Here is a 22,178-nt window from a genome sequence, read left to right on the forward strand (position 1 = left end):
ACTATGATATCAAAGAGTAAAACATTTCATTAAATAATTGTCCTGAGATTCGATACAGAAAAAAACCTTTTTTTGGTGCCAATCAGGTGTATAGTCCCTTTAATATTGACAAATAAACTTAATTTCATTTGCATATGACTACGTTTTTTTTAAAGTACAGTATACAATTGATCAAACAGAAACTTCCGTTTCATAGACTGAAAGAGTCTGTTTTATTTGAAAAAATATAGCATTATAGACATTATAAGATAAAGGTTACGAAATGACTTTCTGTCAGCTACGAAATTATTGTCTGAAGGGTACGAAGTGACCGAAACCTTGATGGTACAAAATAGCTAGGGTACGAAGTGACCGAAACCTGGATGGTACAAAATAGCTAGGGTACGATGTTACCGAAACCTGGATGGTACAAAATAGCTAGGATACGAAGTGACCGAAACCTTGATGGTACAACATAGCTAGGGTACGAAGTGACCGAAACCTGGATGGTACAACATAGCTAGGGTACGAAGTGACCGAAACCTTGATGGTACAACATAGCTAGGGTACGAAGTGACCGAAACCTTGATGGTACAACATAGCTAGGGTACGAAGTGACCGAAACCTTGATGGTACAACATAGCTAGGGTACGAAGTGACCGAAACCTTGATGGTACAACATAGCTAGGAAACGAAATGACTGGTAACCGACACCAAAGACCCCTTATGAAAATATGGAACGCCAAATGTACATTAACTGAATTATTTGAAGTGCTCTTCAAATAGTTAGAGACATTTAATGTAAAGCCGCCATATTGGAATGAAATAATTTACTTATTTGATATGTATATAAATCTCACAATATCGTGATAGTTTTAGGGTTTAATTAAGGCACATGTGCGAGGTAATATATTTTTATTCTCAAATACTTACGTGTAGCTGGTTCTTGGAATTACATGTGTTATGTAGTTCGGCTTTTAAGGGGCAGGACACCAGCTGATACATTTGTAAGAAAATATTTGTTTTTCAAAAACATACTTAAAATTGACATCGTTGTGTACAACACAATGAATCTTACTAACTTATGTATCACATCGCTTATGACACAGGCGTCTTTTGCTTTTTTTTCACATTTTTCCAATTTGAAATCACATGATGGGTTGTCAACGTAAAGCCTAAAAATAGCGGGAAAATACAGATGAGGCAGGAACATGAATGTTGCGTTTATTATTTTAATCATGATGTAAAATGATTTCTTTCATGCTTTTCGATGAAATATGGGGTTTTACCAGTGAAATAACAACAGTGAAAATATCAATTTGATATTTTCACTGCAAAATAAGGAGTGAAAATATCAACTTTCAGAACTACTTTAAATTCCTTTGTTGTTACATGTACTTGCCTTGATCAAAACAGAACACTGGACCTCAATAAATTATGTCAAAAAATGTTTAAAAAAATATAAAAGAAATGTTTTATAAATTTAAACAAATAAATATATAATTGGAAATTAACAACTTACCGTTTATTACCGGTTATCCCGTTTATCAAACATTTTACTGATCTTTGAAGCTGAATGTTCGAACATTTGCTTTCATACCAAACAAATTACAGACAAAAACAACTGTTCGAACATAAATAAAATTTTATATCATCGTTCAAATGTATTTTGAACTGTTAACCATTGTAGTACGTAAAATGAGCTTCCTGGAGAATTCACACAACAATTTACAGATAGATCCGATATTTTTTACCCCACCCACACCTCAAAATGTGTCAACAAACTAGTGTGGCATTTACTCTTTTAATATCTGGAAAACAAACATTTTAAAGCGAAACAGACTGGTCTCTGACAGTAAGATGACTAAATATTAACTTACTATAAAAACACGCGTACATGCAGCCTTAAACTAAGAAAAATGGTTAAAATCCAATGAGTATCCACATTTGTTTTGCTAACACATTTGACCTTCCAAATTTTCATTCTTTAAATAGCGGCGTAGTAATTTGGTTATGATTCATCTCCATCTTAAAATAAAAAGTGTTTTCATTATTTTTGGAACATATGTGCACTAATAATACTTCATTGTTTACTGTTCATAAAGCTTTGCAATAAAAAACGAGCGAATATTAAGCTATAAGAATGAATAGCAGAGAACTATTTCTCAGCAAACCGAAAGTAGAAAAGTTGACAGCTATAATTATGCATGAGGGGCGCCCCACGGGTAGCGGCGTAAAGCCCACCCTTTTCAAAAAAGGGGGTAATTCAGAAATAAATAAAAAAAACAAATAAAACTCCGAAAATAAGCATAAAAGAAACAGAAAATTTGTTTATTTCAGTGTAAGATCGTATTTGATTTCACTCGTGATCATAAAAAAACTACATTTTCACTCGTGGCTTCGCCACTCGTGAAAATATGTTTTTCTATGACACTCGTGAAATAAAATATGATCTTACACTGAAATAAACAAATATCCTCTATGTATTATCGACCTCCTACTAGCTCGCATTGACAAGTCTAGGCTTTTTAGTAGTAAAAGTGTATTTACCGATTTTGGGACCAATGAGTGTCAAGCCCCTTATAAATGGCATTGAAATTTGGTAAAGGTGCGCAATTTCTTAGTGACAGTGACTCTCTGAGTGAGTCCAAAATTGTTGAGTTTGGTCGAGATTTTACAAAGTGATGGTCTTTTGTACATTGTATGTTGGGTAAATACAGGGAATGCACAAGTGAGTCGGCTCCATTTTAGAATAATAAAGAGAATATACATTGCAAATATAGTTATTATGGTTAAAGCAACTGTGCACCAAATGATCAATTTGCAAGAAAAAAAGAAAATTGTCGAAAACTGTCAAAATCTTGGTATTAATGAGTACAATGCATTGAAACATACTAACTAAAGTACCACATAGTTTATTTAAGTTTAGCAGTTATTTCGAATTTTCCATTAACAAGACTACTGGGTATGTCTACCTAGAAGAATTTATTTATGTGTGATTGGCTAGTCGATGTTATCACGTGATATTACTGAGTTAGGTATATAGCTTAATTATGTCACCCGGTTAGAGTAAGCCGTCGTAGCTCAGTGGATACGACGCTGGACTGTAATTTTGGCGACACGGGTTCGAACCCCGTCCCGACACATTTTTTTTTTGGTTCTTTTTTTACAATAATGATATCAAAGCGTAACGCATTCTATTATTCCCTTTATGGACTATTTACACCCTCCCCCATGGTTATTTATAACTTTATCGAGACACATTTCTTTGAACAACCTATTTGCCAACCTTTCACCGAAAATGGTCATAAACAGTTTACTATAATTGCGCAAATACACGGAACAGCTTGAGACTAAACTTCCTTTCTGATTTTTATATACTTTCATAATCTTCATTACCATTGAATTATGGCAACTTAAGACAACTTCTTTTCAAAATTGGCTATTTTGTCTGGAAAATTTAGGTGCCAACTCAAAAATCTATGAAAATATCCTATTTTAAACTACACACACGACAACTCTATTTTACCCGAAGTTAATACAACAGGTTCGAAATTTATGTTTTATCGGTTCCTGTCTGTAAGATAAGTTTCATATCTTCATTGAACTTCGTTCCAATGGCATTAAATAGCTGGGAAGCATACTGGCACCGGATTTTCAAACTGAATCATTTTTTTAAAAATAAAAAAAATCTCATAATTCCGAATTCGGTATTATAATTTTTAGTTCGGAATTGACCTTACGACAGCGGCTTCTAAGCCACGCCCCCTGATATCAAGGGAGCGAACTCTGTCTATGTCCGTCAAACAAACGAGGAAGTAATGGCGTCTCGCGTCGTTTCGCTTTCCGATATTCCTGACAAATTATCATAAATGTGACATTACAATGCGAAAAAAATAGAAGTCAAAGGAATTTGTAACTGGCTGCTACATCGGAAGGCTCGATATATCTTTAGAAAATGACGATATCTAACATTGACGGGGTGAAATCTATCCAAGTCAGAGAAAATCGGATAGCCGCCATGTTGTCAACATTGACATCGATACAAAGGAAAAGCGTGTGTGTGACGCATACTGTAAATGCAAACAAGGGTAAGTTTAACTTTTAATAACACCGGTCCTTCTTACAGTATTGTTGAATTAAAGATTAAATCATCGCACAATATGAGGAAATCATAAATGGCCCGAATGGGGAACCCGGAAGTGACATTAAATAACAGTTACATGCCAGCTATACAGTATAACCTTGTATTCTATAGTATGAGCAGAAATGGTTTATTGGTGTTATGCATAAAAAGTTTCAGTTCTAAGCGATTTGAACACTCCCCCTTATGAATAATAATGTAATAGTTGACAAGTGACAATCGTGGGTGATACCAATCTGTAACTTTTGCATTGCTCAAACATTCACATGCTTTGATTTTTGTTCTTACAGAAATTGTGGAACATGTTCACACACTCTGGCTGTAAAAGTAGACCTGGGAGGAAAATTGCCCCCGGTGTATGGCTCGAACTCACAACCACCAGAACACTAGCCCGGCGCTCTAACCAACTAAGCTGACCGGGCAGCTGGTTCTAACCCACACACACTACCCTCCCCCCATTTACCGGTTAAGGCTGGTGGAGGGTCTCCTGCTATTTACCGTTGACACCATTAAAGTATTCTGATTGATGGAGATAAGGAAGTCCCCTTATTATTGTCTTCAACAAGCCTACCGCAACAGGGGACCTAGCATAAGACCGGAAACCGCCCCCCCCCACGCACACACACATGATATTTGCCAGTCCAGGCAATGTCAACCGCAAGAGAAAACCAGTGATGACAAGTTTTACAAATAATCGGTAGGACCTATTTTAAAGCTTTTTATAACATTTAGTTTTACTTTGCTGTACAAAAGTAATGGACTATTTGTCCAGAGAAAAACAACAACCACAAAACATTAGCTATTATCTTGTCAATATTTCATTATGATATACATGTAGGAAGCAAACATCAAAGGCAGTAGCATTTACAGCTAGTATTAAAATATTTAACAATACATGTAACTGATTTATTTTAATATTGGCATCTTTTATTTATTTCAGGAAAGTGTGGTCTTTTGAAGAGAGTTCTTGAAGTTGTTCAGCATGTTGTTTTGATGGATTCTTGGAAGGATGTACCTCTATGATGTTAGCTCCAGTTCTGGATTATAACACCAGTTGTTGAATATTTAATATCAGATTTATTAAATACATTGTTGTTTTGCAAACATTACTTTAACTTTGATATTTCTTTGATGTTTATGTATGATATTGTAGGTGAATGTCTCTTTATTGCAATGGCAAATATATTTTAAAATATATAGCATTAGCAGAAGTTATTTTCACTGTTAAAGCTGCACTTTCACAGATTGATCACTTTGACAACTTACACAGGATTTGATTGCATTTATCATATTTTGGCTCGGAGAAGTTTGCTTTGTGATTTATATATTAGGTCTTAATTTAAAGAATGCCAAAATAAGCCGATTCTGAGACAAAAAATGTCAAACTAGAATTCTGTGAGAGTGCAACTTTAAGAATACTATTAATCGAGTGTGCATGTGATCCGGACTCTGAACATTGGATGAACTATCATTAAATATTGTAGATTTACGTAAATTGCCCAAAATATAAGAATAACAATGAAAATATGTACATGTTTGACTTGTTCTTTATTCATAATAAGTCTAAGTCTTTACAGCACATGTTTGGCAGAATCAAGTTCTAATGAACATAATAATTGATTTAAATGTACAGTGAAATAAATTGTTTTATACAGAAAATAATACCTTAACGATTCAGACCGATCTGTTCTCGTATTTTTTTGGTGGCTCAAATATTTATCTGAGTTTTGGAGGAGGCCTAGCTGGTGTGAGCTGGTCAAATACAGTAGCTGCTTGAGGGTCAGGGTTTTCTTGATTGGATTTCCCGTCGACAAAGTGCTGATATGAAAATAAGAAATCTATGAAATGTGTCGGAATGACAGCTACAAAAGCCATTGTTTACATAGGATCCATACGAGTAGATGAGATTCGGAAGCATGCGATGGTTCGGACAAAAATTTAGTTGTACGATATTTCCTGATTTACTTTGAAAGCAAAGCAGTTTATAAAAACTACATAACGGTATCAACAAAAATACCTCTATCTTGAATGAAATCAATCGTGTCCATGTTTAACCTGATATTAAATGGCCATTAGGCTTAATGCCGATTTGACAACACAAGCCAAAGCATAAATGTACGATGTTTATAGTTTAAAAATAGTAACACTTATTTAGGTAATGCACGGACAATTTCAGTATTAAATAAATTTTGAGCGGATTGAAATAAGTAGTTTTGTTCAAAAAAATACTTTTGTACAGACGTATAGATGTTTCGCCTTTGAACGATCTTTCAAAAATTCCAAGTTCAGCTGTTGATGAGGTCTTCCACAGAGTCTGATACAGCACTTGTATTTTTCTAAATAACTCGCTGGTTTCGAATACGGAACGAATTGGAAGCCATCTTTAGTCGGCCTGGCTACCTTGTATCCGAATTACAAGTGCCATGACAACACCTTTTTACCATAATACTTAAAAAGGCGAGGAATTGCCAGCGCATATATATGACGGACTCTGGTCAGTTTGACGGACAAAATGGCGGATAGCAACACGGCTTATCAGCCCTGCATTCTGATTGGCTGATAGGACCTGTCAATCAAATCCTGTCGTAAGGTCAATTATAAGATTGTTTTTGATTTTTTTTTAAATGATGGAGTTTGAAAATCCGGTGCCAGTGGAGAAGCCGGACGCGTCTAGCAGGACAGAAGTAATAAAAGGGCATCTTCTGCGTGCGTTTAATAGTTACGACAATGAGGGTGTAATTCCTCCTAATTTGCCCAATATCAAATATTACAACTCTGGTGGAATGAACCCTAAGGCCATTGGACCGTATTCAATAAGCAACTAAGATTGATCTTAAATTTAAGATAAGAAACTAAGTAAAGTGATTTGATTTGCCTGTATATTTAGCTGACCAATACGCTGAATGGAACCACTGAAGCGTGTCTTAGGATTAAGATAAAAACAATACATTCGGAACTCCTCGGACGTCTCCGTGGCCTAGTGGTTAAGGCTTCCCTGGTTATTAAGAACACGATGGTACACAATTTGCTTTTGAAGATCACGATAGTGGTATGGTTGGAGAAAGAGTTCTTCTGATTCGATTGTCAACCACGTCGCTGAGTAGACTTTGGGTAAAAAAATGAATATTAAATATGCAGTCAGTCTTAATATTTTAATATTCGGAACTCTTCGGCCATTTGCTATGGAAATCAACCTCGGATGCATATGTACGGTTTACAATGTCAGAAATCTTCACAATTTAACTACGCTGCAAGTAGATCGCGTAGTTATTTCCATTTACCAGTTAAACTTAATCACTTTTATCTTGGAAATCTTACTTTTGTTTGCAATAATACACTTCATTGGCAATCAATTTAAACTTAGATATACAAATACATGATAAACCACTACATTTAAGTTTTAATATTTTTCAAAATTTTACTAACTTCATCTACTGATGCGGCATACATCCGAGGTTGTTTTCGATTGAAAGTGACCGAGGAGTTCCGAATGAATATTTTAAACGTTAGCAGAGCACTTGATACAATGAATGTGTCATAGTACCATGATAGTCCATGATAAGATTAACGTTGTCGAGTATATAAAGTTTATAAAGATATTAGACAAATGTGCTTACCATGATATTATTGTCATTGACGAACCAAGAAAAAACTGTGTAATTTGTTAAATTCTGAAAATGCAGTATTGTTAAGGAAACTTGCTAAATTTGTTTATATTGCCACTGAAAAGCGCAAAAGTGCTTTTATTTCATATAATTATTGCCTATTATTATTTGAATAGCTATATTTATATTTGTTCTTGAATTTATGCTCTTCTCATACAACATTAATGTCAATACTGTTTTATATTGCCACCGTGATTGCATATATCTATGCATTTGGCTACGAACATGTTAATGTTTAAATATGCCTAATACAAGAATATGGAACGCCAAATCTGCTAATATTTGAGTTCTTCAAATAATTATGATTATGACCTACTTTAAAGGCTAAAAACCCCTGCTGCTCACAAAACCCTTTCAAAATCCTGCTCATGAAACAATTTTAAATGATTCTCAAACAGTATAGCCCAAACTAAGCACAAATATATATGAATGTTTTTATCGTGTGATTTTGATCATAATTGTCAAAACTTTTAAGAAAAAACGATATATCCTAATAATTTCAAGTTATGGCATATATATATACTAAATCCCCCGCCACGGAGTGGGGAGGGAAATATAGGAATGCACTTCAACCGTCTGTCGGTCTGTCCGTCCGTCCGTCCGTCCGGACGTACACATGTTGTCCTCATTGAGACGATGTACAGTGACCTTGACCCGGGTCTATACCTTAAAGGTCAAGGTCACACGAATAACACATGCTCGTGTCCGCGCTATAACTTACTTATGCATTGATGGATTATAAGTTGGTGCAAATGGATCTCATTCAGTGATCTACTTATTGGAAACTTTTGTTGTGGCATCATAAACATAACTCATTGATCTCATCAATTTCATTATGTATGTTTTTAGAAAAGCAAAATGTTCTAAAAAAACAACGCCGGGGGATTTAGACGTCCTTTTGACTGCCTTGTTATGCTTGTTACATGTCTTACGCCAGAATAAGCTCACAGTTTCATTTCCACCTATGATTTTATTATATATGAACATAACATTAAATACTCCATTATTGTATTTATATTTACTTCAAGTATTTCTTTTCAGAATTCTAGGTGATCAATGGGACAGTGCAACAGAAATAATTGATTAAAAGCCTTACGATGGATTTCAACCGACGGTTACAAGCTATTCTTTCCAATATTATGGAAGATATTGGGGTGATACGGTTAACTATTGAAAAACGACGAAGGACTTGGCATATGAAAGAAGCGATATTATCAGTCAAGGTTTCATTGGAATACTACAATGAAGATGACTTGAAATTTAGATTCAAGAAATTCCACCTTGGAAGCCAAAGTGAGGCAACGACTACTCTAGGTATGGGATCAGACATAGACATGCTCTATTGTACTAAGGGTGTAAAAGTAATCTGCAAAATGAGCGATTGGAAAGATGGCATTCTCAACTTTCTTGTTCTTAAAGATGAAAACACTCCACCACAACACTGTAATCTTTTAGGTATGAAATTAGAATGCCCACAACCTGAAAATCCCTTTTCGGATGCAATATTTGTGGACAAAGGAGGAAAACCTTTCCTGCTCAACATAATCAACACTATACATCTTAAAGAAATGTGCCTTCCTGACGAGCAACTCATAAAACATGGTCCATCAGTTTACTGGGACCCCGATTTTGATTTTGTAAAAGCGTTCCATTGCCCAACACTGCCAGAAGAATGTAAATACACCTTTGCTAGGCCGCGTCCTGGACATTGGCCAAGTGCAAGACTGCTTGACGAAGCAAAGACTGTTGGCGCGTTTGTTGTACCTCAAGACAGTGGTATAGCGAAACCCCAACAAATCCGCCAAATAAGGGACCGATTATGAATGATTACGTTCAGACTGTAAATGAAAGATCATTACTTGAATGGAGATTTTCAACTTCAAAAATTGAGAAAACCTGGTTAAAAATTATAAGTTGTCATAACGGTAAATCTGTGGGAGTGCAGCTTTAACATATCTCCATCAGTAATTGTTGTAGGTAGTGTAATCAATTCTGCACATTAAATACGCTGAATTTATCTCATTTTTAGGATACATGTTTCTGGGTAGTGATTGGTTCATGTTGTATTTCTGAAGAAGCTGATGACTTTGTAATATTGCATTGTATTTGTTTCAATAGTGCAAGATTGTGATAGTTGATAATATTACCAAGAGATGTTACAGGTGTTAAGTTGGTTTAACAACAAAACACATACAAAGACTGGTTAGGCATTTATTCAGAACAAATATATAAGATTGGATCACGCACTCATGCACGCATGCATGCACACACAAACATGTTCAAATGAAGTGGCATATAGTTCTTTAAAAGCTAAGTTCTAATATGTAAATAACACAATGTTTCATAACAAGCCAACACTTTCTTATCTAAAGGCAATGCCAGCATAGTTACTTATTTTTCGGTAAATATTTGAGTACTTAAATGCAACATCGTCCATTTTGATTTAATAAAAATTGGACCAATTATTCAAAACTTAAAAAAAATGTTCAAGTTAACAAAGTTGTTAACATCATCATTGTTAACTTTCAAATATTTACTGCTCTGGATGTTTAATGGTTACATTTGTAGTTAACTGTATTCCTAATAAGATTTAAATCAACTGTTTAGTTTTGTTCCAATATATGAGGGCATCATCAAAAATTTCACTTTTGAAAGTTAACAATGGTGACTTTATCACTCTAAATGAAAATTCTCAAAAATCATGTCCTGCTACAAACTATCTTTTTTGGAATTCTCCACCAATGTTCTTCAATTAACATTACAATACAACTTGTAAAAAAATACATATACATTTACAACAAACAAAAAATTAAAAACATGATTCCCAGTGGTAGGCAGATATTGTAAACAGGAGAAACAATTAACACATACTACCAACAATAACTTACAAATTAGACACCGTCTCACATACCCACGAAAAATACCTTCAAGTGTAATCAGAATTTGTCCCCCCACCCACTCCCGCTCAGAATGTATTATCCACCTGCATTAATGGCAGAGTCAGTGAAAATATATTAAAGTGACACTCTTATTCAAAATCATTGCATACACATGTATAATAAACATAAATTTTGAGTGATAAACCTTTAACTACTTACTAAATAATGCATTTATGGAGAATACTAATTTATTGATAACAAGATTGTAACCGTGTATTAAATAGCTTAAAACGCAAAATTATAAAATGATTGGTGAGTGCTAAAAGATTTACTGCAATCTACTATTGTCTCACAAGGAAGAAATACCGTGTATTTTTGCACCTTATTTTCAAATTAAATTTGGTGTCCTTTATAAAAAAACATTGTTTTCTACATTTATTCATCCATTTTTGGTATATTAAAACAATGATATTATTTGTGGTAAATCTGATTTGGGAGTAAGAGTGCATCTTTAAGATTTACAGTAAGGAAACAGTATGACATGTATGTCATGTATGAAGCCTAGCCACAATAATGCACATTTAGGAAACTTTGTTTCACATTTGGATATTCATTTTGTTCCTTAAACGCCACAAGTCGACTGATTCATACCAATGTAATATATTTTCTTCAACTGTAACTTCGCAAAACCTAACACTTCATCATAAATAGAAACACAAAAGTTACACATTAATTTTTTTAGCCAATACCTTTCTCTTATTACACTTAAGTGTTTCATGGAACACTAATTCAGATCGACTTCTGTCAGAAAGTATTACCATTTTAGCACTTTCTAGCAGGTGCCCTTTAACTTTCCGCTGAATATATTTAGCGCTGGGATCTGTCATTGTTGGCTGTTTGTGAAAACAACAAGTGGGATATGGACGCACAGAGTCGCCAAAAATCGTCAAAGACTCTGAAGCGGCTGTTTATATGGACTAGTTTGAAGCCTTGTGGTAGCAAGTGTCTCTTGTTTGGCTCAGATCCCTGTGCCTTCTTATTTAATTTTGAATAAATGTTAGGCTACTAGCTTGCCCTGGTTTATTCTTACAATTATACTTACTCTTCAAGTCTTAATAAATTTCTTAACATTTTAACCATTTTTCAGGATTGATATATACATGTATTACATGAACATTGAAATAAGCTGAAAATCGAAGATAAGCAATTGCTGTCATTTATGATAATTTCATCCTCCTAAAAAATACTTATGATTTAGTCTTCCACACTTGGAGCAAATGAAGGAATGTCTCATACACTGATATATCAATTACACACACATGGGCATACAAAAATAACTGGCAATAACAATAACAGAAGCATGATTGCACTTAAATGATATTTTTTGTGTAGCAAAAAACATAAAGTAATAGCTTGCAGACAATTCCATTTTAATTCAAGTACAATAAATTTACATCTATAAGAAGTCTATTCCTTTCAATAAAAAGAAAATAATTTGTTTTTATTGTCTTTTATTACACAGTTTTCTAGCGTTGAAGACATTAAAATTTAACCATTTTCACTTTGCGAAATTATCTTAATGCTAGATTAAATCAAGTACATGTATATACAATTATAATAATAATAATAACACTCAATTAACATTATAAATTTAAACATCGCTCCACAACGTTGTACAATGCCTGATTATACATCCTTTGTAATTCTTCATATACAGATTAAAAATCAACATTTAATTGTACAAAAACTGCACTGCTTGGATATATCTATATCTTTATAATACAATGAACATATATAATATAAACAATGAAAATGTCCGACGACCGTGCAGATGTTCAGCAACAGAGAATTAATGGGCAAGAAAAACAAAGTGGAACACCGACTATTTCTCCAGCACACAAGTGTTGCCATGGCAACTTTAAATGTGCACCTTCATTCTGTCAGTTTCCTCCATGTTTTCCACCCAGGAGAGTATTCAGGGGCTGTAACTCTGGCAAGTCATTGGGCACATAGTTTGAGGTAATGAATGACGATGAGGATGACTTGGGCTGCACCGGATGGGTTCACCTGCAATCAACAACAGTCTCATCATGTGTTATCAAACATCTTGGTATTAATTCCAAAAGCTAGGAATACCCTGAAACCCTTACCAATTAATGTATATTACTGTGTATGTATCGCACGATGTTTTGCAACGCTAAAATAGTAAATTTTTGACATGAACATTAGAATGTTTCAAAGGATAGTTCCTAATACTCAGAACAATAATCTTATCCTCTGGAACACATTATTCGATTCCAAAATCGGTGCAGGTACGATTTAAACAAGAGCTGTCACAGAGACAGCACGCTCAACTATTACGCCACTTTTCAGTGTAAAGATTGAAAAGCTTTGGCGAATCATGGATCACTGAAAAATTAGATTAGATTTCAATGCAATACATGATGTATTTGCCGAGATATTAACATGAATGTGGTTACATGCAAAATTTTAACCAGAATTTCTAAGTCCAATAATAAAGTGCCATTATTTTTTGCAAAATAAAGTTATCTAACTTGGTTATTCAAGTATGTTTGGTGGTTGAGTACCATTGTATATAGTCTCAATGCAATACATGAAGTAGTTGCTGAAATTTTAACCTATGTGTGCTAACATGCAAAACCTTAACCAGAATTTCTAAGTCGTATAATAAAGGGGCAAAAATGATATAATATGCAAGATAGAGTTATCTTTCCTGATTAATTAATAAGGTTGAATGGTTGGGAGCCTGTGTATAAAGTTTCAATGCAAAAAATGATGTATTTAAATTTCTATATCAAATAAAAAAGGGCCATGATTTGAATTTAATGCAAAATAGAGTTATCTTTCTTGGTTATTTAAGTATATTGAATGAATGGTTGAGTGCCAATGTATAAAGTCTCAATGCAAAACATCATGTAGTTGCTGAGCTATTAACCTGTGTGTGCTTGCATGCAAAACCTTAACCAGAATTTCTAAGTTGAATAATAAGGCCCATAATTTGCATTACATTCAAAAAAGTGTTATCCCACTTCATTAATTTAGTAGGTTAGATAGTTGGGAATACATATCTAAAGTTTCAATGCTATACATGATGTTTTTGCTGAGATATTAACTTAAATGTGGTTACATGCAAACCCTTAACCAGAATTTTAAGTCAAATACTACAGGGAAATTATTCTGCATTAAATGCAAACTAGAGTTATCTAACTTGGTTTATTAATTAAGTTGGATGATTGAGTACTATTGTGCAAAGTCTCAATTAATGCAATACATCAAGTAGTTGCTGAGATATTAACCTATGTGTGCTTACTGTACATGGAAAACTTTAACCAAACTTTTAAGTCGAATAATAAAGGGAAATTATTTTGCATTTAATGCAAATTAGAGTAATCTTACTTGGTTAATAAAGTAAGTTGGATGGCTGAGTACAATTGTGTGAAGTCCCAATGTAATACATCAAGTAGTTGCTGAGATATTAACCTATGTGTGCTTACAGGCAAAACTTTAACCAGATTTTCTAAGTCAAATAATAAAGGGTCATTATTTGCATGAAATACAAACTAGAGTTATCTAACTTGGTTAATGAGAAAGGTTGGATGGTTGAGTACCATTGTATAAAGTCTTAATGCAATACACCAAGTAGTTGCTGAGATATTAACCTATGTGTACTAACATGCAAAACCTTAACCAGAATTTCTAAGTCGAATAATAAAGGCCCATTATTTGCATTAAATTCAAATAAGTGTTATCTAACTTCATTAATTTAGTAGGTTAGATAGTCGGGAATACATATCTAAAGTTTCAATGCAATACATGATGTATTTACTGAGATATTGACCTAAAGGTGCTTGCATGCAAAACCTTAACCAAGGTGTGACGCCGACGCCGGCGCCAGGGTGAGTAGTATAGCTGTCCATATTCTTCGAATAGTCGAGCTAAAATTACACATTGCCAGCAAATCTACCAATCAAAATTTTCATTACAATTAAGTGTGTGTGTTAAAAAATGGCGTCATTAAAATTTTATTTCAGAGCAAAACTTGACTGGACAAAACAATATCTTTTTATTTCTTGTCAATGTGAAATTAGCAAAAAAGGCTTTGAAAAAGCAAGTGTTAAACAAAAATTGTCAGACCAGCAAATTTTCTTTTGGACCGTCAAAATATCTGAAGCTATGTGATTGACTGACACCTTATCTGAACTTTTGCGATGTCTGGTGTTAAATCTGTGCACCAAAATTTATAAAAATCTGTGGACTCGTCACAAGTTATCATCCTGACCCCATTTTTATGTTGAAAAGGGGCCATACCTCCGAAAAATTATATCATACATTTATTGTTATAATGTTGCGGTGTCAACATACTATGGACCAAGATACATGTGATTTATTCATGCTCCTATTTTAAACCAATGCCATATTAAGGCCTACACTTTTTGCACATGGATTCCTACTTCAAGGCAACGACACTTGCCAACACCTGTACAGAAGAACAGCTTTCACTTACCATTGTTAAGTAGTTTGGGACTGACCAAATCGCATGTGGTTTTCAATAATCTGAAACATTTCCGCTGCTGAAGGTATACGACCAGTTTCTAATTTTGACCAAACTGGTACATCTGAAATATTAAGCATAATAAATTATAATATCCACAATCAACAGCAAATATTGATCAGATTTAAGTCTACACAAAGTTCCTAATTTGAAAACAAGTTTTATCATTAAGTGCAAGAAACATTGATATTCTATCTACATATAAATTCAAAAGTACCATAGATGGTATATTCAAGCTTTAAATAATAAGATATTTTAATGACATAAAAGAAAAGATAATGTGTCTTTCGTTTTTTGTTTGACATTGTTGGTCGCTTAAAATTAGATAGAACCTTGTGCCTTAAAATAGACTCGAACTTAAAAACTTGACTAGTGGGCTTGTCCCTGTAGTTTTCATTGCATACTTATTGAATTAATTTAACTTGCTCAGAACTACCGCCCTGTACATTCTATAAAATGTCCTCTAACAATATCTGTCTACTACCTTAAAAATTTACAAACAGTTTTAAGCAGAGTAAAAGCTGCACTCTCACAGATTAACTGTTTTGATAACTTTTTTTTTCTCTAGGAATGAGCCAATATCTGCGTAAATATCTGAAAACCAGTGATATTTGGTTGTTGACAACAGATCGTATCGCAGTTTTTCATATTTCTGTTTAAGAAGTATAGTTTTATAGCAAAAAGCATTACTAATGCCTTAAGAAAACTGATAAAACTTCAATTTTTTAACAGAAATATGAAAACCTGCGATCTGATTTTTTTGTCAGTGGTTGTCAAAATGTTCAAATTGTAACAGTGCAATTTTAAAACAAAATGTTCACAAACAATAAAATATTTTTTACTTGCTGATAATGTAAGCCTTACATAGATGTTAACTAGTGATTTCATGTCTTACCATTAAATGATATTTCAAAGGCGCCTGTGGAAATAAGCTGTCCTTCTATGGCATTACTTATGAAGAAAATCATCAAACATGCATAAACCTGGAAGAGATATTAAATACTTAAACAGCTGTATACCTTTAAAGTTAAAATCTACAAATTTTAATACTCAAAGTTAAAATCTACAAGCTATGATAATACTTAACTTAAGAATAATATTCAAGAACATAACTACAAACTATCTTGATCTTTATGAACCTGTAAACAAAGTTAAAATGTGCAAATGTGTAAGATTGATTTGTATTGTGTAATTAACAATGACATTATGTAATATACATTTTAAAGGCATCTTATAGTCAACTTCAAGATAGGGATTGACAATAATAGATTATCAAAAATAATCCATAGAGGCCATTTTGATCGATCATCAATTTCATAATTGAAAATGATTCATGTTAAAATGGAAACAAATTGCCAACACCTGTACTTAAGTTATTTAAAGGGACTCCCTTATGAATGCTCACAAGGTTTTTTAAGATTTGACCTTGTGACCTCCCATAGTACTTAACCCATGTGACCCTTTTAAATTAATCCAAGATTTTATCAAGGCAATATTTTATGAAAAATTGAGCAGATATATTTTCTCTGTATGTTCTCAAGATTTGTCTCTCATATTTGATCTAATGGCAGAAATTTCGACCTCATGTGACCCACTTTATAAATCTAACAAGATTACATCACGGAAAATTCTGAACACAGTTTTAACAAAGTCTGACCAATCAATACAAATGTTTGGTTTCAGACATGATTTTTTTAAATATTTTACCTGGTTTATGACTTCATGTAACGAAACCCAGTTAATATTGCCTCTAGTTTGATCCAAGGATTTTTTTTACTAATGTTTGACCTAGTTTATGCCCCAATGTGATCCACAAATACAAGCGGTCAGAATTTGATCAAGAAAAAAATTCTGACTAAGTTAAAACATAATCTAACCAATCCCTATCAAAATATGATTACAGACAGAAGCGAAGAAGTGCGACGGACAGCCTGCCAAAATTCAAGCTCTTGAAAATACATGAATGCAACACGTACATGAAATTATGATTAACATTTTTTACTATCTTCATTTACCACCTGGTCTGAGTTTGTTTATCAAATGTTCAAAGCTGTTTTTTAAAACTCATGATTCCCAAATGTAAAGCATGATTTCTATTTTTTTAATATCTTTAATGTAGGTCAACACATCAGAGAGGCTTCGATTAGAAGCTACACCAACAACCTGTGACATCATTACGCTGCGTACTTCATTTTGACTTTTCAGTGGTATTAACAATGAATAGATTTTCTTAGGAAATTACTCGTCGGAACAAGGCATTGCTAAGGCAAATGTTTGTTTTGATCTACTCATCATCTTGATCATTAAATTATTGAACACTACAAAATAATCTACCGGGTAACAAGTTTTTTAACAGGTATTCAGGATTTGTGTACAGATCAAATTTGAGTGCTCAACCAGTATAAGTGTTGCCCACACTTACTTTGTTTTGTACAGCCCAACTGAAAATGGATGGAGTCTCCATGCCGAGATGAGGGAAAGGATCCTGGCCCAGGACCACCATAGCAATCAGGGCCAGTTTTAAAACACTGAGTCCTGAAAAATATTTTGATTTGATAAAGTTTACAAAGCTAACAACACACGCTTTCAACAACAATGTAAGGTAACAAAGGTCAATTTCAGTATCTGACAATCAAACAATAAACAACATATTGAAATTGATACATGATCTGCAATAAGTTGAAATCAAAATACAAGATACCAAATAAATTAAAATATAAAACATCTTTAGAAATTAATAACATTACATGCCAGGATAAATGCTACAAATGAAAATGAGGGCAGGCAATTATATAAACAAACACTGGTGTTAGTATTCCTTTCTAGATTATTAGATAAGTTGATTTGTTCTTAATCTTGCATTTTAGGGCTCATCCTAGGCTGAAATTTTAGGAAGAACCGAACTTCTCGCTGTCTTTGTTTGTGTTATGCATGAATTGTGTTTCTGTTGCTAGCCAGTTTGTACTCAGTTGCTTCATCATTGCTAGTTTGCTTGTATTTGCTTCGTTTTAGGTGTTGTTGTAAACACACCAACTTTATTAATATGCTTTGTTCAGTTGCCTGTATTATTTCTTGTAATGAATATGTTAACTGCTATTTAGTGCTGTATGAACTGTTGTTGAAGTTGCCAGCTAGTTTGCTTGTATTTGCTTCGTCTTAGGTGTTGTTGTAAACACACCAACACTATTAATATGCTTTTGTTCAGTTGCTTGTATTTATTCGAGTTTGCTTGTCATAATGTTACTCATTCTGTACCACCATGCTGCTATGTTGACTATCATTAGTATTATGTTAGCTCTTTCTTAGTGATTCCTTCTGTGCCTGAATGTTTTACTTGCTACTCTTATTATTTGTTGTAACTAAAATAAACCTACAGTCAAAACTGGTTGAACGGTCACCTGCTTTAAATGGCCACCTGCCTTATCGGGCCACTCCAAATTCCCCCCGTACGTTTTTACTATATAAAGTACGTGCATTAAGTGGCCAACTGTCTAACGCGGCCACGGCCACTAACATTTGACCCGTGAAGCCATAAAAACACTAATTAGCGGCCACTAATCCCTTGTCACTGACACTTCCGCAAGTAATTTTGCCAATACACAGCTTTATTTGATACTTAAATTGACGGAAAAGAACGACAGCCTCGGATATTTCCGTCGTCCAATGAAAATGCATATAACATCACACGATTACCATGCGTGTTTACTTATCGAGAAATCATGTTTATAACACGTCGGCGAATGTTTCGATCAGAATTGACACACTAAGTAAAGATATTTTAAAAATTGGTGTTAATAATTACGAAGTTAATTGTCAAATACCGACAAAGAACGCCTGTTAAAATAATTATAAATTTACAGTTTGCACTGTTATTTGATGGTGGGAAACGAGTTACGATGTGTATTCACTTCCGTTTTAATTTTCAAAGTGCACGGCTTTATACTTCTACGAACGCATATTTACATTGCATTGTTCGTGATATTCTTTTGAATTTTGATTATGGCTGACAATAAAACAAATCGGAAGTGTTTGACGCTAAAATAACCTGTCGCGTGAATTAAATTATTAGAAAATGGTCGTACTGCAAGAAGAACTGTGGACGGACTCAAATCAATTTCTTGCTTATGCTAACAATTCAAATCCAAACACTACAAGTCAGAGATAAATTGAGGAACTCATTAAACTTGTGTATTCATGGGTTTTGACTCACAGAGTGTCATGCTTGGCATGATTATGTCGGATCAATGTAAATGCACTTTATATTAGAGACAGAAGTGACGCAAACGAAAATGACGGAATACTTTAAACAATGAACATGTACATGTAGTTGTGTGGACTCATTTTAGGTGTTGTTGTTTTTTTGTTTATGCTATGTATTAATTTTTATCTATTGCATTCTATTTGTAAATTTGCAATAATGTTGTGTTTTTCTACCTTTATATTTAGTATTCAATATTCTTTGATGGTACTGAATGTGGGGTGAGGTGGTGGTTAAGATACATAATCGGCCTCTGTTATAACAAAGCCAATGTGTCAGGAAAGTCCAACCTGGACTAAGTGGCCACCTGTAGTAAGCAGCCATTTTTACCTTTTCCCAAAGGTGGCCACTTAATACAGGTTTGACTGTATTTTCTTTTAATCAGATCATAATTTTATAAATATATTTATTAAATAATATTTTAACTACCTGATTATGTATGTAAATGTTATACTATCTAGTTTAACTACCAATCTCTTTCAGAATTGCAATGTGATAAGATATTGTGATATATATATATATAGATAATAATAATGCACTAATAATATAACTATGTGCTAATATTATAACTATGTATGATGAAAAACTGCTCAATATGTAAATCGGTGCTAAAAGCTCTTTAGAGCGTATGTTGTCCTGTTACACAATCCAACTTTGTAATTTTTTTTTACTAGACTTGACTTTTAAAAGTCTTTGTTAAACATTAGTGGCAGAGGTCTCATTGAATTTGACTGCAGTTAATTGACACAGTAACTTGTCAGAACCAGATAGATAATCACTTGTGGCTTTGAGCATTAACTAATTTTGACATGTGTTTTTATATACTTGAATTGATTAAACAAACAATCAGCATATGGCTTTCGGCTCAGAATTGCATATCACTTTAACATCATCGAAAATTTTGGCGAATCAGACTTCATTTTGAAAAAGCGAAATCGCCCCAGTCTAGGCAACCTAGTTGGTTGCTTGAGTTGACTGGTGGGATGAGTCCTGCATTTGTGAAACATTCACAGTTTAAAATATGAAATAATGATAATCAGTATCTTCGTTACCTTGAGCAAGAAGTGACCTCATAGCGGGAGGAGGATAGTTATCTCCCTCAACCGCCACATGCGGAAACTTCTCGTGCAACACGCTTGTGTACTGCTCAAAGACCCGCTTATACCCTCAGGAGTAGCTGGAAATAAAATATGATGTCAATTCTAACTGGAGTCACTTGCCAGTATTATCTATTGAAAGAAATGTTTTTTGAAAGTAAATCAACATTTTATCACTATGTTTGGGTAAATAACTAACATTTATAAAACATGCGTAATTTGTAAACTAACCAGAACAAGAACTTGATCGTTGGTGTGGCAAATTGTGAAAATTTAGGTGCTTTGATATCTTTCCCAACATGAGAGCTTTGTTCTGTCATTGATAGATCTCTCCATGTCAAGAAAACAAACAAAAATAAGCCTGCCACCAGGGGCAGTCTTCCGATGTCGGCCATTTTAATTTGTTTGGACAAAATGTGGACGAAATTACTATAATAAAATACACCAGTTTTTATAATGCTAATGATTAAAACATAAAAGTCCTCAAAAAGTTAGTAAAATAAATTTATCGATATTTTTTTTTCTATGCTCAAACATACGATAACCACTTAAAAATTAATAAATATTTTCGTGCAAGAATTCTAAATAGTGCAGCAGACAACAATATTCGTGTGTGTTATATCTGCCGGGACCCTGTTCTGGAGTTCCTTCCCCTTATACTTATAGCTATCGGAATATTAGTACGCAAGTAGCCTATGGAGGCATATAACTGCCGTAAGATAACCTATAAACGATCGCAAATTGTTCCGTGTTCATTATCTAGCTAACTGGTTAATATTCGCGTTACTTTTTTTTGTAAGATAAAATATGATAAGACTAAAAACAGGTTTGAAAGTGCCCAGAACTGCCACCTATTACCTCTTTTAGCTGAACAACATTAACAGGTTATCTAGTAATGGTTGGCGAATTTCACTTAATAAGTAAGATACTAACTGGTTAACGCAATAAGTTTCGTGTTACCACTTAGTTATAAATGCATTCCAGATTCAGGCGCTAACCGAGGTAAACTAGTTATGGTTTGCCAATTCCACTTAATAAGTAATTAACATACTAACTGGGTAACGTAATAAGATTTATGTTACCACTTACCTATAAATGCACTTTGGCTCAAAGGAGTAACTGGTTATCTAATTATGGTTTGCGAATTCCTCTTAAAAAGTAACATACTAAGTTAACGAAACAATTAACACTGCTGACAAAAGATCAGATCGCAGGTGTTCATATTTCCGTTCGAAAATTAATGTTTTATGGCTAAAAGCGTTATTAATGGTTTAAGAAAAATGCATAAAACATCGATTTTTTTAAACTTAAATATGAAAATCTGCGATCTGATTTTTGTCAGCAGTCTTATATCACTGGTTTCCATGCATTTTCGCATAATTTGGCTCGTTCCAAGACAAAAAAGTTTTCAAAACGTTCAATCTGTGAGAGTGCAGCTTTAACGGACCCAGTATGACATACATGTTTTCAATAACATGGGCTAAACGGACTAGGTTGACATAATTTACCGAATAATTGTGTTAACTCATTTTTTTTAAATGTTAACCAAGATAACATATTTCCATTAAATGTGTAACCCCAAG

The 22,178-nt window shown here is 33.7% G+C and overlaps 1 protein-coding gene and 2 long non-coding RNA genes across 4 annotated transcripts; 1 reads left to right on the forward strand and 2 right to left on the reverse strand.

Annotated features, from left to right (window-relative positions):
• The first annotated feature begins 3,764 nt into the window (after positions 1-3,764).
• LOC128219084 (uncharacterized) lies at positions 3,765-5,668 on the forward strand. Its single transcript, XR_008258551.1, has 3 exons — positions 3,765-4,070; positions 4,414-4,820; positions 5,064-5,668. It is a non-coding gene; the product is annotated as an uncharacterized LOC128219084 (long non-coding RNA).
• Positions 4,914-6,576, reverse strand: LOC128219085 (uncharacterized). Of its 2 annotated transcripts, none has more exons than XR_008258552.1 (3): positions 6,353-6,576; positions 5,789-5,941; positions 4,914-5,160 (listed from the first exon to the last, which is right to left on the reverse strand). It is a non-coding gene; the product is annotated as an uncharacterized LOC128219085 (long non-coding RNA). The 2 variants fall into 2 exon arrangements; XR_008258553.1 differs by lacking the exon at positions 6,353-6,576 and adding an exon at positions 6,141-6,232.
• A 3,409-nt stretch (positions 6,577-9,985) lies between these two features.
• Positions 9,986-20,995, reverse strand: LOC128219076 (selenoprotein T2-like). The gene is made up of 6 exons (XM_052926898.1): positions 20,827-20,995; positions 20,551-20,675; positions 17,663-17,775; positions 16,136-16,223; positions 15,193-15,304; positions 9,986-12,734 (listed from the first exon to the last, which is right to left on the reverse strand). The coding sequence occupies exons 1-5, from the start codon at positions 20,988-20,990 to the stop codon at positions 15,198-15,200; spliced, it is 597 nt and encodes a 198-aa protein (XP_052782858.1). The 5' UTR covers positions 20,991-20,995; the 3' UTR covers positions 9,986-12,734; positions 15,193-15,197.
• Between the last annotated feature and the right edge of the window lie 1,183 nt (positions 20,996-22,178).

The sequence above is a fragment of the Mya arenaria genome, chromosome 15 (genome assembly GCF_026914265.1).
Source record: "Mya arenaria isolate MELC-2E11 chromosome 15, ASM2691426v1".
Taxonomy (NCBI): Eukaryota; Metazoa; Mollusca; class Bivalvia; order Myida; family Myidae; genus Mya; species Mya arenaria.